General features: G+C 48.7%; 1 protein-coding gene across 1 annotated transcript in view; it reads right to left on the reverse strand.

Annotated features, from left to right (window-relative positions):
- The window catches only part of MYO5B (myosin VB), a 335,169-nt gene that overhangs the window by 41,848 nt on the left and 277,734 nt on the right, over positions 1–15,587 (reverse strand). The window contains 4 exon segments of the mRNA XM_070361628.1: positions 663–803; positions 2,596–2,715; positions 3,803–3,951; positions 5,101–5,185. Coding sequence (XP_070217729.1) covers positions 663–803; positions 2,596–2,715; positions 3,803–3,951; positions 5,101–5,185 — 495 coding nt within the window.

The following is a 15,587-nucleotide window of genomic DNA, read 5'->3' on the forward strand; positions in this document are numbered from 1 at the left end:
GACCCAAGATGTGGATGATAACTTAGATTGAGACGAAGGTACAGTCCTATGAAAAAGGGTGACTGATTGCAAACTGGCCCTGCCCCTGACCCAATGGGGTTAAACTCAAGCCCACACTGGATTCCAGGTACAAAAGGCCATCGATTTTCTCAGATTTGACTTTTGCCTACACAGTCGACCCTTGAACCATCCCGGGTTTGTACTGCATGAGTCTTAATTTTGCGTGCTTTTCAATGGTAAATTCTTCAGCAGGACACAATCGGTGATTGGTTGACTCCTCAGAGGTAGAACCACGGCTGACTAGAGTCACAGGTGAATTTGCAACTGTGCAGAGGGTCACCTGTATTTATACTCTAATCACACCCTGGTTCTCTTTGCAAGGGGGGGACAATGATACAGGTCTCCATTGGCTTCACTAGTGGAAATTCTCTGCCCTGGGGTTACTTGGGAAGTGGACTCCTGTCCGACTAGGGTGATGTGGGCACTGGCAGAGAAGACTCAATAGGTCACCAACACGAGATGAAGTGCTTCCCTGACACCCAGGCCCAGCACGACCCTGCGGGGTCACACCCGGCCCATGTGCCCTGGCAGGATGAGCAGGGTCATTTTGAGGCCAGCACCCTGGGAGCGTGCCCCTGCAGGCTTGCAGCCCCTTCACGCACCGGGACTCTCTTGCCGTCCTGCTGTTCTTTCTTCTCCAGCTGCACCTGCAGCTTCTTCCTCTCCTGCTCCAGCTCCCGCACCCTCTTCTGCAGCTTCAGGAAGACGGTCATGTCCATGGCTGCCTTCTCCAGGCCAATTTCCTTCCGGGGAAGACAGGAAGCAGGAAGAGAAGGTTTTAATAGCACGGATGCCTTAGGCAACACACATGTCCCTCATGTCAGCTGTCTGTCCTCCGTCTCCCTCCTAGACATCACCAATCCAGACTTCTGAGACAAAGCCAACGCCACCCACATGGCATCCTCATATTAAAGCTGGTGCTCCAGGCTCACTCTCTGCCTGGATAACATCTGCGACTCAGTCACCTGTATTGCTCCCGTGTGAGACACTTAAGATGACCGATCATACATTCCAGGAACAGATGGATAAAGACACAGCCACTTTATTTGGAAGTTAAAAGAGCTCATTTCTAGACAATGGTCTCAAACCAGGGACACTGTAAAACCCAGGATGTGATTCGTTCTGATACAGGATCAGTGTGGTTGCTAATGACTATAAATGGGCTGTCAAACACCACGCGACTGCACCTCAAAACAAAACCATCACTTGTCCTGCCAGGCAACCCACTTATCCAACAGGCTCCACACCACCAATTCCCAGTAGGTTTCTCCCTTAAGATTCATGCCTGGGTTTGTCCTCAAGAGTTTGTCAAATGTGGGGGTGACAAACACGGATATCTGCACAAGCATATCCACGTGGATTTTAAGGGGGGGGAATGAAAACATATATACCTATGGCTGAGTCCCTTGGCTGTTAAGCTGAAACTATCACAACACTGTTTGTTAATTGGCTATACCCCAATACAAAATGAAAAGTTTTTTTTAGAAAGTATACGTGTGTACATATGGGACAACAAAACTCGGTTCATCAGCACTTAATGAATGCTTTGTGCTTATCCAGCACTGGGTGTACTGCTCGGCCAGTCCCAAGACCTAGCCTCAGCTTCCTTAAAGGACATAAGTCCACTGATGGAAGTGCTTATTCTGCATGTAAACTTGTCACCCAAACACACACTTGGGTGGTGCATCTGGCGTTCAGGCTGACCAAAGCCTCTGAAAAAGGAGGAGATTGCAAAGCAAAATGAAGGGACTTAAGCCAGCATCTTCCATCAACTGATTGCTGTCTAGCTTTTCATCAGACAAGCTTCATGCAGGCAGGGACCTCCTCTGGGTCAGCCCCTACTGTTTCTCTAGTGCCTGGCAGCAGTGTCTGGCACAGGGACGTCTCAAAGTACATTTGTTTTTTTGTTTTTCATTTGTCACGTTTGTTTTCATCTCTTCCACATCTACATAAAGTTTTACATGCTTGTCATTTTCTGCTTTTCAAATGCCAGAGGAAAAATCGTGTGTCTACGTACCTTTGATAAAATTACACACAGACTATAAAGACCATCGAGTGATTCTAAGAGGCCATTACTGACAAAGATACAGTCATTCCGCAAATATCTATAGTTTGAAATATTTGTTGCTGTTCTCAGAGTTTTATCCAGCTGCTAAGTCAGGAAGGAACATTTTCTTGTATATCTGTTGATATGACTATGTGCACCATGACAGTAAGTGGGGATGCTAATTTACATGTTTTAATGACTTAGCTCCTCCAGCTATTTCACCTCTCTGCAGTAGGTCCTCAGTTTTGCAAGAGGAATCAGGGATCTTCCTTTATGTAGAGTGGGAACAATAACTTGTTGCCTTGCGCAGAAAATAACAACTCCAGAGAGCTGATAAGAGAGTCAAGAAGTCCACCACAGTCCGAGCGGCCCTTCTGTCAGAAATAAGCCGTAGGCACTGTGGTTGCCAGCCTTGGGGGCTCCACGCAGGGCACCAACCCCGCCCTGCCCCAGGGCGCAGAGACCAGCCGAGAGCCTGCCTTCCTCACCTCCACCTGCTGGAGGGTGTCTTCTGTGTCTCCCACCTCAGACGTGGAGATGGACGGGTAATTGGAGTCAGATTCTAAGCTGCTTTGGTTTGACGGGTTCCTCCGGTGGCCTGGGGTTTGCTGTTCAGGGAGAGAAATGTGAAAACTCAAAATGAACTAATGTTAATAAGAGCTATCATTTTCCAAGTAACGGCAGACCCTAGAGTAGACTTCCGCCTCACTTGTCAGCAAGAATAGGTACCACTGATTCTTGGAGTGATGGCTAAATAGAGCTGTTCCAATAAGAAATTTCACCTACAGTTCTTCCATCCAGCCAGCCAAGCAACAGAGTGACACCTCGAGGAGAACACAGCCCCACAGCGGGACTGCGTTCCCTCAGTGCAAACTCCCAACTCTTGGGCAGATTTTTCTGAAACGACCCTTAACCCCATCGCCCTGAAGTGCACACAGTCCTGTTGTCAGCCTCCCTCTTGAGGAGAAGGCTTCACTCCAGCCCCTGGCGGCCCATGCTTCAACCTGCGTGCCACTGATCTTGGTTTTTCAAAATAGTAAGCATATTAGAAATAGAGCTTACCATTTATACTGTTCACTTAAAAATAACTTTTTCCCCCTTTGCATCTGATTTGCCTTTGAGAGTCAAAGTGATCTTGGTGGGAAAATTTTAGATCTCTATATATGTTCCTATTCAGCTTCTCTTCCTGGTTTCTATGCAATTAACTTAGTCTTGTTTGTGCATTTCGAGAGGGAACAGTTACATGGGATAAAAAAGAAGGGCAAATCTTGAAATATGAAAATGTGCCTATGTATTCACATGCGCGTTGAGGATTAGGACAAACCATCAGGCTCTCGAGGGCCTGCCTGCAGTGTGCGCTTCCCACACCCTTCCCGCTCTCACACAGGGGCTTTTCCAGAACAGAAATAAGAAAGGGGATACATTCATGCAGGCAGAATTTCCCTTCAAGTCCTGAAATCTTCATAAGACCCCAAAGCTGGAAAAGCAGCTGCCCTTGGGAATGACTCATCACCCAGCCGCTTGCTTGTGTGAGAACCACCCACGGGTGGGGTGAGGACTCTGGGGTGGGGTGGGGGACGGGTAGCGGGGACACCGATCCAGGGCACTGCCGTGCAGAGAGCCGTGCTGGGGTGGCGGCTGCGTGGGGAAAAGGGCACAGAGCCGGTGGGTGGGCGTCGGGACTGCCCTACTTGCCTTTAGGATGGTCATCTCATCCCGAAGGTTGTCGTATCTCTGCTCCAGCCGGGAATACTCCTTCACGAGGTTCTGATAACGGGAGCGCTCCTCCTCCAGCTCCTTCTTCATCATGAGGTTTTCCTTGACAGAGTTCTGGGCAAACTCATCTGGAAAGCAAGCGCCCGCAGCCACAGCGCTGCGTCAGTGTGGCTGTCCCTCACGTCCGCTCACTCGGAGACAAGTGACTAACCGCCGGTTAAAAGGCCGCCCACAACAAGCTCATGACACAGATACTAGGCGAGTCTATTCAACGACCTCCCCGACAGCAGAGCCCAGGGCAGCGTGGACCCGGCTCCAGTCCAGAAGGGAAGAAGGCCCCTCTCACCCCCAGGGGCCAGGGAGAGAAGCCGCCTCGCACACCACATCTCCCTCGGTTACTGCGCCTGCCCCTCCCTCGAGACAGCGGTCACAGCAACGGAGGACCCAGCGCGCCTCCCTATTCCTGGCCGCTCAGGTGCCTGGTGTGCAGAGGGATTAAAGGAGGCTCCAGGAGACCAGGCCGCAGGTTATGTTAGGGGAAGGAGGGAACGTGGATGGGCTTTTCTCCCACCCACACTTGCGATTCGAATCAGTGGAAAAGAGACAATTTTTAAAGGGAAATTTAGAACTATTAAATGTTTTCAACAGGACCATGCTGGGCAGGTCTGTGCACTCGCATAGTCCAGTGGAGGAGCTGGGACGGGAGGGGAGCCACCTGCTGGAGGCCGCACTGAGTCACGGGAGAACCGGGGTCTGCACGCCCTGCTCCTCTTTGATCAGGCATCGTACAGGAGCTGACAGCAGCCCAGGTCGTGCATGTTCGAGAGAGGGGACCTGATCTGGCCCGCAACCCCCTCTCCAGCAAACACTGACAGGTGACCCACTGGGGAGAAGAAACCACAGCAGGTACGGTGGATGCTAAACTTGAAAATAGCAATAACGACGGTTCCTAAGGGCTCATGACAGGTCAAGCATCATCCCAAGTAGGTCACAGGCTTATGCCCATTTTGCAGATGAAGAAACTGAGGACTGCAGTCACCGAGGGACTCGCTCAAAGTCACGCAGATGCTAGCACACTGCATCGTCACTCTTGGAGCGCACGGTCTCCCAACTCAGATCTCATGCATTATTCGTCTATTATGTGTGCGTCTCACTGCATGATACCTCCTGAAACTAAATTCGGCAGTATTAGTGCACGCCTGGTGGAAATCTCAGGGGAAGTCAGTCTGGAAAAGAAATTCCAATCCAAAATGAAAAATCCAGCACTTGGCACCTACCTTTGGACTGGCACAGGATCTGGTTGTTAAGCTGCTCCTTCTCATTTTTCAAGAGTGCATTTTCTTGTTCCAGGTCTGCAACTCGCTGAAAAAGAGCAGCGGGGAAAAATGTTTGCCTGTGATGCTGGGCTGAGGAAAGGCTCCTTCTGTGGGGTTTGAACTTCAGCTGGTTATGTTTAAATGTTCTTTTTTTTTTTTTTTTTTTAACTTAAGAAAACTGAATCAGCCAGAGTAGCTTTCATTTGGAGATTAAAATTGTACACTGAAAGAAAAATCCCATTAAAACAAGACAGATGAGTTCACTGCTGCTTATGGTTTTCCAATGCCCACAAAACCTCCTGAAAAGCTTACACAAAGTTCATATGCTGTGTGCAGTAACTTACAGTGATAACTGGCCTCCTTGCGTTTAGTTCCATGACTTGGTAAATTCTGAGCTCTCCAATCTGAGTCTCAGGAAAGCCTGATGCCAACAATGAAGCCCTATCTCTGATCTTTATTCCTCCTTGCCCATGTCGGTCTCCCTGGACCAGCACAGCCCAGATGCTGGGGAAGGGAAAGAGACGTGCTGTAGACTTTCAACTATGCTGTATGAACTATATTCAATGAAGCTGTTACTTTACTAAGTATGATGCAAAGTGCTAGCTGTGGCAAAAGATTTTTAGAAATGAGTGTAAGGCAGGCTGGTTTTGGTCTGAGTGACGAGCATCCCTGCAGACTGTGCTGAATGGCACCATGAACAACCTCACTCCCTTTGGTTAAAGAAATCAGTTCTGGCTATCTTTGCTACATCTTATGACCTCCTTGGGGGAGGATTCTTCCCAACCTGTGTAGGAAGAGCCTCAAAATGCCTTCCTTGGTCAGTAACAGAACATGTCATAACTGGCCTGTGCACAGAGACTTGATGGGGACCTCCTGAATCGCTGCCTGGGACACTGTAGCACAGAATCCAGGTGGAGAGACGGCCACTCAGATTCTGGAGGACCCACCTGCACGCCCTTCAAGCTCTGTTAGACCCCCGTGGCAGTAAAAGCAGGAAAGGAGGCCTCAAGGATGCTGGCTACAGGACAGAAGCCTTGGAGAAGTCGGAGTTTCAACTGGCTATGTTTCAATGCCCTTTTCCCTTCCTCCAGGCTTTAAAGGTAAACTTAAGGTACCAGGAGGTGAGTTAAGATAACTGCTGCCCCACCCTCAACATCACGTAGACAGGGTCAGGAGAGACTTTCCACAAGGCTGGAGCCCAGGAGTGAGGTCCGTGGTTTTCCCCTTAGGAACTCAGAAGGCAGCATGACTCCCTTGTTGAGAATCACCACCGCCAAGTGAGTCAGGAGGAGAAGGTCACCAGGAATGGCACCGACGGGCAGGAGGAGCAGGTTGTCTGGACCAGGCCTGGATCTGGGCTCTCCCAGGCGGCCGGGGGATGGGCTGTCTATAGACAGGAGAGTAGCTGGTGCAGCAGGGTGGGAGGCCTGGCCTGGGAATCCTAGCTGGTCTGTGTGGTAGTGTTTACATGCGGTTCAGGCAGGGGGCTGAGAAAAGACAAAGTTGGGTGGGTGGAGGGAGTGAGAACCAGGCTGGAAAGACTTTTCCTCTGTTCTCAGGGTGGAGAGGCCCTGAGCAGGGCCCACCTTCTGTACACCCTCCAGCGGCTGCCTGAGCATCTCTGTGTTCCTCCTGTCAAGCTTGCTCGCCCTGCTCTCCCCTGGATAACTTCTTCTCATGGTTTAGTTCTCCACGGCCACTCTTCCAGAAGTCTTCCTGCCCTGCAGGTGTGGGTGGGGCCTGTGCTCGCTGTGTGGCTCTTCCAGGGCCCACCTGCCCCTGTAGAGCCCCGCCCACCCCCAACTCCCCCTGGCAGAGGCTTGGCTTCGTTGTCACCTGCTTGGCCTGGACCAGAGGCCTCAGTGAGGACCTAGGGGCCACAAGCCATGCTGCCACGTCATCAGAACCTGGCCTGGGCCAGCATTCAGCACTGGTTGAAGGAATGAGGAGCCCTGCAGATCCAGTAAAGGAGCTCAAGCTTTCCCAATGCAAAAACCCAGATTCCATTAAAGGGTTTTTTGGTTTTAAAAATGTATTTATGATTGACTAAAACCTCTAGAATACATGAGCTTGTTTAACTGAATAATTCAATTCAGGAGGCACATACACTACTGGAAAAAAGGTTCTTCAAATTCATCTAATTTGCTGTTATTAGATGCAGTTTACCAAGCAATGATCTCATGTGTGCCTTTAAATTAGCTTGGCAAATAATCAAAATAGCTTTCCCTTTTCTTGATGTACAAGTCAAACGGAAATCCACCAACAAAAGAAACCACGTGGAGTGAACCTCTACAAATAATGCCCAGGGTTCAGCTGGAGTGAGGCTCCACCTGGTGCCATGGTCAGGAGGGCAGGACTCCAGCCCCCCTTGAAGGCGCAAGACTGCAACCCCTGAGCCAGTGTCCCCAGGAGGTGGGTGTTCAGAGCAGGCTGTAAAGTAATCAGACTTCCCACAGAGCTAGACTCTGCTTCCCCTCAACAGCCCTCAGAACGTGCAGGCAGCTCAAAGAGCAGGTGATCACCTGAGACGCTTCCATGACCCCTCACCACCCTCATCCCCATCCTCTGAGCATCCTACAGGCAGGCAAGGACCTTCTGAAATGGAACGTGTCATCTGCCTGGTACAGAGGGCACGTGCCATCACCATGAGGTTGGGCCTGAAACCTCCACTTGCCTGAATGCAGCCTGAGATCATGAAGCCTCATTGCAACCACCTGCAATCTACAATCTCAGCCAAAACTCTGGTTGGGGAGGGTCACACTTATAAGCATGTACCCACTAAAAATTTCTGTTGTGCATAAGCCTCATTTTTTTCCTCCATCTCCCTCGCTGATTCCAGAAGGTAGGCCTCTGATGAACTCAGCTTTGTTATTCTAAACCATTCATCAAAGTGGCACTGGGGAGTTTTGCTTTTCTTCCTGGTAGGAGCAGTTCTGGAAGTAGGCCCATGCCTCCTGCTCCACATCCCAGGAGGGCAGAGAGTGCTTCCCCAATCACATCTCCCCACGTGCTGGCCACCCCCAGTCTCCCCAGCCAACTAGCAGACGGAGAGTTGCTGGCAACGTGAGGGTGACAAGCGTCTGCAGCCAAGTGGCTTTCCTTTTGTTGGCAGGGATGCATGCTGCAGTGAGAGACACTTAGCAACACAGAATTGAGCAGGTGTGCTCTCCTCAGCATGAGAAATAATGAAGCAGCATGCTCACCAGGTTTGGGGCCTCATTAAGCATCAAGCAGCAGTTCCTTTTCTTTCTTCTTCTTCTTTTTTTTTTTCTTTTTTTTTGTGGAGGGGGTCTTTTAACTCTTTCCAGGAAATATTACTAGGAGTGTTCTTACCTCTAACAGGTTTTTTGGGACAGATCATGGGAACCAACATTGATATAAATCCTGTTACCATGAGGCTAATTTAGCCCCTGGTAAATTAAATGAAACACATGCCTTAGCTCAGTAACTGCCTTTACTAGTTAAAATCTTTGGGGATACAAACGTAGCTCTGGTTTTTGGTTTTGTTTTGTCTTTCCTTATTTTTTCAAAAGTCAAAGCTATGGCTTTTCCAGTAGTCATGTATGGATGTAAGAGCTGGACCATAAAGAAGGCTGAGTGCCAAAGAATTGATGTTATCAAACCGTGGTGCTGGAGAAGACTCTTGAGAGTCCCTTGGACTGCAAGGAGTCAAATCAGTCAATCCTAAAGAAAATCAACCCTAAAGATTTATTGGAAGGCCTGATGCTGAAGCTCCAATACTTTGGCCACCTAATGCAAAGAGCCAACTCGTTGGAAAAGACCCTGATGCTGGGAGGGATTGAGGGCAGGAGGAGAAGGGAGCGATAGACGTTGAGATGGTTGGATGATATCACCGACTCAATGGACATGAATTTGAGCAAACTCCAGGAGATAGTGAAGGACAGGGAAGCCTGTGTGCTGCAGTCCATGGGGTCTCAAAGAGTCAGACATGACTTAGCAACTGAACAACAATACATTTTTTCAAATTGGACATTTGCACTGTTGCTGCTGCTGCTAACAGAGAAGGCAATGGCAACCCACTCCAGTACATCTGCACTGCAAAAAGAGCCAAATGCAAGTTTTCTGGTAGAAAACCATGGGACAAGTGGATTGGAGGATGCTCTTCTGCCCCCGGGATCTGTGTCCTCTGTCCTCCTGGCCATGTACCTACCATCTCACACGAAGGTCCACAGCACAAAGGTGGCCCACAGCAGGGATAACACTTCTAATTCTGCAAAGTTCTGGAGGGGCTGCTGGCCTACTCACCGAGAAGAAGGAAAATGGACCTGAGCAGAGAGGAGGAGGAGGCAGAAAGTGCACAAGGGGCCGTGCAGAAGCACAGCGTGAGCTCACCTGGGACTCGCTGCTTGCGCTGGGCTCCTACACAGAGAAAGGAGGCCAAGGGCGGGCTCTCGCACTGCCACAGGGAGGGGGAGTGACTGTCCCATCATTACAAGAGCCCCAGAGAGGGGCTCGGCAGAGCGCGGACCCCTGGCCCAGCATCACAGGTGCGCCTCTGCCACTCAGCACCCACTGTGCCAAGACGTGGGACCAGGAGCGAGGGTGGGGTGCAGGGATACTAAGGTGGAGCCGCTGCCCCCCACCCAGTCTCAGGCTGGCGGAGGGAACAGGAGCTAACAGTCACTGGGCTCGCACTAGGTCACAGGTGTCATTATCAGCTTCCTTAATACCCGTGAGGTGGGTGCCATCGTCATCGGCTTTTAAGGAAACCAAGGCACAGAAAAGTTAGCGAGCTGGCTGAAGGTCACACAGCCAGACGGGGGTACCACAGGCTGTGATGCTGAGCCAACTGGGTCCCAGTTCTTTGGGCCTAGGCCACATGCATCCCAACAGGTCAGGGGCTGACATCTGAAGGACAGTGATGGCCACAGCCTGGAGCAGGCCCCAGAGGCCTGGTTCCGACAGCAGAGCTTCAGGAAGGAGTTTGGGGCGGCAGGGACCGACGGCCTCAGACAGACTCGCTCACCTCTCTGGAGGGTTCACAGCCAGTGCTGCCTTCAAGGTCAGAAGATCCTTCCTCTTCTGACCTCACCACCTTTCTCCTTGCTTTCTCCATCTCAGCCTGATGGCCTCCGGATGGGGCCTTGATCCCACCTAACCTGCTCCCATCTGGGGCCAGTGGATGTACCATATCACCTGCTCCCCAGAAGTCCTCACGGCTCACTCCTCGCCTCACTCGGGTGTCTTTTCAGAGGGTGTCTCTGGCCATCATGAATGAAACAACCTCCCTTGCCCACCTGGCTCCCTCTGGATCCCTGTCCTCTGCTTTATTTCTCTTTACAGCCCACGCGGGATAATTTGTGTCTGATTCCTGTCTGTGCATTCTCCAATAACCCCCAAATATTTAAGCACCATAAAAATGAGAAGGACTTTTAAAATCGCTTACTTTTGCCCCAGGGTACGGAACAGGGCCTAACAGATACACTCACTAAATAACAAGAGGATGAATGAAGGGCTGTGAGTGCTGAGAAAGGCTGCAGTGAGATGATATCCTTCCATGAAGCAGCGTGGCATCCTCTTAGAAACCATCAGCCTCTCTGGAAGCATACCGATAGCACAGTTCTGAGTCTTAATGAGCCAAAGAAGTCCTGCACCTTTTTGGGAAGACTCGAAACACTCCACTGTGAGAACCCTACCTCCTGCAAAGGCAGATCTATTTACTTGTATTTGGAAAACCCCAAAGCCTTTACATGGGAACTACCCAAGGTCAATACCAGCTGGTGGTGTGGTGACTGATGACACGATACAACCCAGAACCCCACTGCACCAGCCTGAATACTCAAGGCCTGGGGGCTCACAAATATCAGGGCCCCTTGCTCAGAGCCAGGGATCTGGCTGTGGGCTGCTCGTCACCCACCCACAACCCTGCACCAAGCCAGGTCGTGCTGGCCTCACTGCGGAGCAGATCCTGGACAATGAGCCGTGGCCTCTGTGTCAACGGCAGGCCTGGGAGTCATGTTTCCTTCATCAAGGACACGAAACAGCACAGCTGCACATGTCAGTCAGCACAGGGATCACTGACGGCTTTAAGAACAAACAAAACACACGTCCCACAGGCTAAAAGGAAAGAAGCTGCACGCTGAGATGCAGACTACTCTGGGGAGAGGCCAGGACAACAGGTCCTTTTAATAGAACAGCTGTCAACTAACACCTATGGCTGGATGGGGCGGCAGGAATGCCCAGGCTCTGCACTGAATTCCTGCCCCCAGGGGGTCCTGGCCTCCCACAGCCCAAGGCAGCCTGGCTATGTGGGCTGATGATGAGAATCCTGTCAGGGGTGTAGAGCCTCAAGTTTTCCAGGATGCCAGTTCCAATATAGCACTTGCTGACAGAAACATCAAATCCATTAATTAAACTTCTGCCAGCAGCCAGCTCCCTCCCTGATTTATCCGTGTCATCAATCTTGTTCAGCGAGGAGCAGGCTGTTGGATAAGCCGGAGAAGAAACCAATTGTCTGATTATGTAGTGTTTGTTAAGATTGGACAAGGGGCCTTCAATAAATATTAAACCCTGACTCAGCAGAGAAGAACCAGAGGGGGACAGAGCCAGCCTGCACCTGCCCATGCCCACAGCCGCCAGAATAAATGTCTGGAAGACGTTAGAGAAAGAGGCAAACATGCTTCCACTTGTTCTCCTCCTGGGGCTTCCCAGGTGGCACCAGTGGTAAAGAATCAGCCAGCCCACGCAGGAGACATAAGAGACGCTAGTTCGATCCCTGGGTCAGAAAGATCCCCTGGAGGAGGGCATGGCAACCCACTGCAGTATTCTTGCCTGGAGAATCTCATGGACAGAGGAGCCTGGCGGGTTACAATGCATACGGTTGCACAGAGCTGGACAGGACTGAAGCGACTCAGCACACCTGCAAGCGTGTTCTCCTCCTGGAGAAAGGCGGACTTCACACTTTATGTGCCCAGTTTAGGATATGCTTGTGTTTGGAGTCGGGAAGGTGCTTTTCTTGTTCTGCCTCTGTGCCTGCTATTCCTTTTCAGTGTCCTTGAATTTCTTTTTCCTTGCCAGGACCAAGATCTTATTGTATTTAAGACCCAGGTCAAGACTTCAATAAAAACATTTTTTTCAAATGCGAGTAGGAGGGAGCCCATTTCCTTATTTGGCTTTATGGAGGAAGACTGGGATATTATCAACCCTTAGGCTCCTTTGGATGGAGATGTGGATATTTTAAAAGTGCTCTGAGTCCCTAATCCCATTGTCCCAGGAGAAGCAGGGAAGGAGCCTGGGGAGTCAATGAGTCAAGTGCTCTCCATGGAGGCGAAGACAGGAGACCCTGGTTTTGTGATCTGCTGGGTTAACACCATCTCGTGTGACTGGCACCCACATGCAGAGAACCCGCTTTTCTTTTTCTCCTAGGATCACCAGTCTCAAGCCTCAAACTTGGTCTCTTTTCTCTGGCTTTGGATTTTACCTTCTTGTCTTTTATTCACATACAAGGGTTACTGACTATCTGTTCTCAAGGATCCATAAACCACAGTTTGGAATTTCATGCTTTATAGGTTACAGGCTTGTGTTAATAGCTACATTTTAATAGGACTTTCCTTAAGCATGTGCTTTACCCTGAAGAATGAAGTTCATTCTGATAGGGACAGAATGAAGGGACAAAATAGGTGACTCAATAGTTTATCTCACTAGGGGATTTTAAGTAGAAAAATATGGGAAACTCCTGTAAGTTAATGATTACTCGAGAAAGCAGGCTTGCTTAAACACAAAACCAGGCAACAGAAGCACGGGACGTGCCCTCAATGACAAAACAGTGGTGGCACGAGACCCGCATCCTGCCCAGGGAGCTCAGTAAGTTAATGACCTCCAAAACAGCTCTGGGCACACAAGAACAATCATTTATGGGAAGGTGACTTTTCAAAATGAAAAACCCTCAGTGCACTGAGACCTGAAAATATTTTTCTAAAGTGCTCAGACAGCCCCAGCCAGCAATGCCAAAGAAGCTGGGGCTTAATGGCTCCACGAAGACCTGTAAGACCTTGCAGAACTAACACAAAGAAGATGTTCTCTTCATCACAGGGACGGTAATGCAAAAGTAGGAAGCCAAGAAATACCTAGAGTAACAGGCAAATTTGGCCTTGGAGTACAAAATAAAGCACAGAAAAGGCCAACAGAGTTTTGCCAAGAGAACGCACTGGTCACAGCAAAAACCCTCTTTCAACAACATAAGAGATGACTCTACACATGGACATCACCAGATGGTCAATATTGAAATCAGATTGATTATATTCTTTGCACCCAAAGATGGAGAAGCTCTATACAGTCAGCAAAAGCCAGACCAGGAGCTGACTGTGGCTTAGATCATGAACTCCTTATTGCAAAATTAAGACTTAAACTGAAGGAAGTAGGGAAAACTATTAGGCCATTTAGGTATGACCTAAATCAAATCCATCATGATTATATAGTGGAGGTGACGAATAGATTCAAAGAATTAGATCTGATAGAGTGCCTGAAGAACTATGGATGGAGGTTCGTAACATACAGGAGGCGGTGATCAAGACCATCCCCCAAGAAAAAGAAATGCAAATAAGGCAAAATAGTGTCTGAGGAGGCCTTACAAATAGCTGAGAAAAGAAGAGAAGCTAAAGGCAAAGAGAAAAAGGAAAGATATATTCATCTGAATACAGAGTTCCAAAGAATAGCAAGGAGAGATAAGAAACCTTCCTAAGTGAACAATGCAAAGAAATAGAGGAAAACAACAGAATGGGAAAGACCAGAGATCTCTTCAAGAAAATTAGAGATACCAAGGGAACATTTCATACAAAGATGGGCACATTAAAGGGCAGAAATGGTATGGACCTAACAGAAGCAGAAGATATTGAGAAGAGGTGGCAAGAATACACAGAAGAACTACACAAAAAAGATCTTAATGACCTGGATAATCACAATGGTGTGATCACTCACCTAGAGCCAGACATCCTGGAATGTGAAGTCAAGTGGGCCTTAGAAAGCATCACTACGAACAAAGCTAGTGGAGGTGATGGAATTCCAGCTGAGCTATTTCAAATCCTAAAAGATGATGCTGTGAAAAGTGCTGCACTCAATATGCTAGCAAATTTGGAAAACTCAGCAGTGGCCACAGGACTGAAAAGGTCAGTTTCATTACAATCCCAAAGAAGAGGAATGCCAAGGAATATTTACACTACTGCACAAGTGCACTCATTTCACATGCTGGCAAGCTCGTGCTCAAAATCCTTCACAGTAGGTTTCAACAGTACGTGAACTGAGAACTTTCAGATGTTCAAGGTGGATTTAGAGGAACCAGAGATCAAACTGCCAGAATCTGTTGGATCATAGAAAAAGCAAGAGAATTCCAGAAAAGCACCTACTTCTGCTTCATTAACTACACGAAAGCCTTTGACTATGTGGATCACAAAAAAACTTTGGAAAATTCTTAAAGAGATGGGAATACCAGACCATGTTACCTGCCTCTTGAGAAAACTATGCAGGTCAAGAAGCAACAGTTAGACCTGGACATGAAACAATGAACTGGTTCTAAACTGGGAAAGGAGTACATCAAGGCTGCATATTGTCATGCTGCTTATTTAACTTATATGCAGAGTACATCATGCAAAATGCTGGGCTAGATGAAACTCAAGCTGGAATCAAGATTGCCAGGAGACATGTCAATAACCTCAGATATGCAGATGACACCATCCTCATGGCAGACCGTGAAGAAGACCTAAAGAGTCTCTTGATTAAGGTGAAGGAAAAGAGTGAAAAAGTTGGCTTAAAACTCGACATTCAGAAAAACTAAGATCATGGCATCTGGTCCTATCATTTCAGGGCAAATAGATGGGGAAACAATGGAAATAGTGAGAGACTTTATTTTCTTGAGCTCCAAAATCAGTGCAGATGGTGACTGAAGCCATGAAATTAAAAGACACTTGCTCCTTTGAAGAAAAGCTATGACAAACCTAGACAGTGTATTAAAAAGCAGAAACATTACTTTGCCAACAAAGGTTCATCTAGTCAAAGCTATGGTTTTTCCAGTAGTCATGTGTGGATGTGAGAGTTGGACCACAAAGAAGACTGAGTGCTAAAGAATTGATGCTTTCAAAGTGTGGTGCTAGAGAAGACTCTTGAGAGTCCCTTGGACAGCAAGGAGATCAAACCAGTTAATCCTAAAGGAAATCAACCCTGAATGTTCATTGAAATGCCTGATGCTGAAGCTCCAATACTTTGGCCACCTGATGCAAAGAATCAACTCATTGGAAAAGACCCTGATGCTGGGAAGGATTGAGAGCGCAAGGAGAAGAGGGTGACAGAGGATGAGATGGTCAGACTGCATCATCAACATGAGTTTAGTCAAGCCCCGGAGATAGTGAAGGACAGAGAGGCCTGGCATGCTGCGATTCATGGGGTCGCAAAGAGTCGGACACGACTGAGCGACTGAACTGAACTGAAACCAACTT

This window comes from Bos mutus, chromosome 24, assembly GCF_027580195.1.
Source record: "Bos mutus isolate GX-2022 chromosome 24, NWIPB_WYAK_1.1, whole genome shotgun sequence".
Classification (NCBI taxonomy): Eukaryota; Metazoa; Chordata; class Mammalia; order Artiodactyla; family Bovidae; genus Bos; species Bos mutus.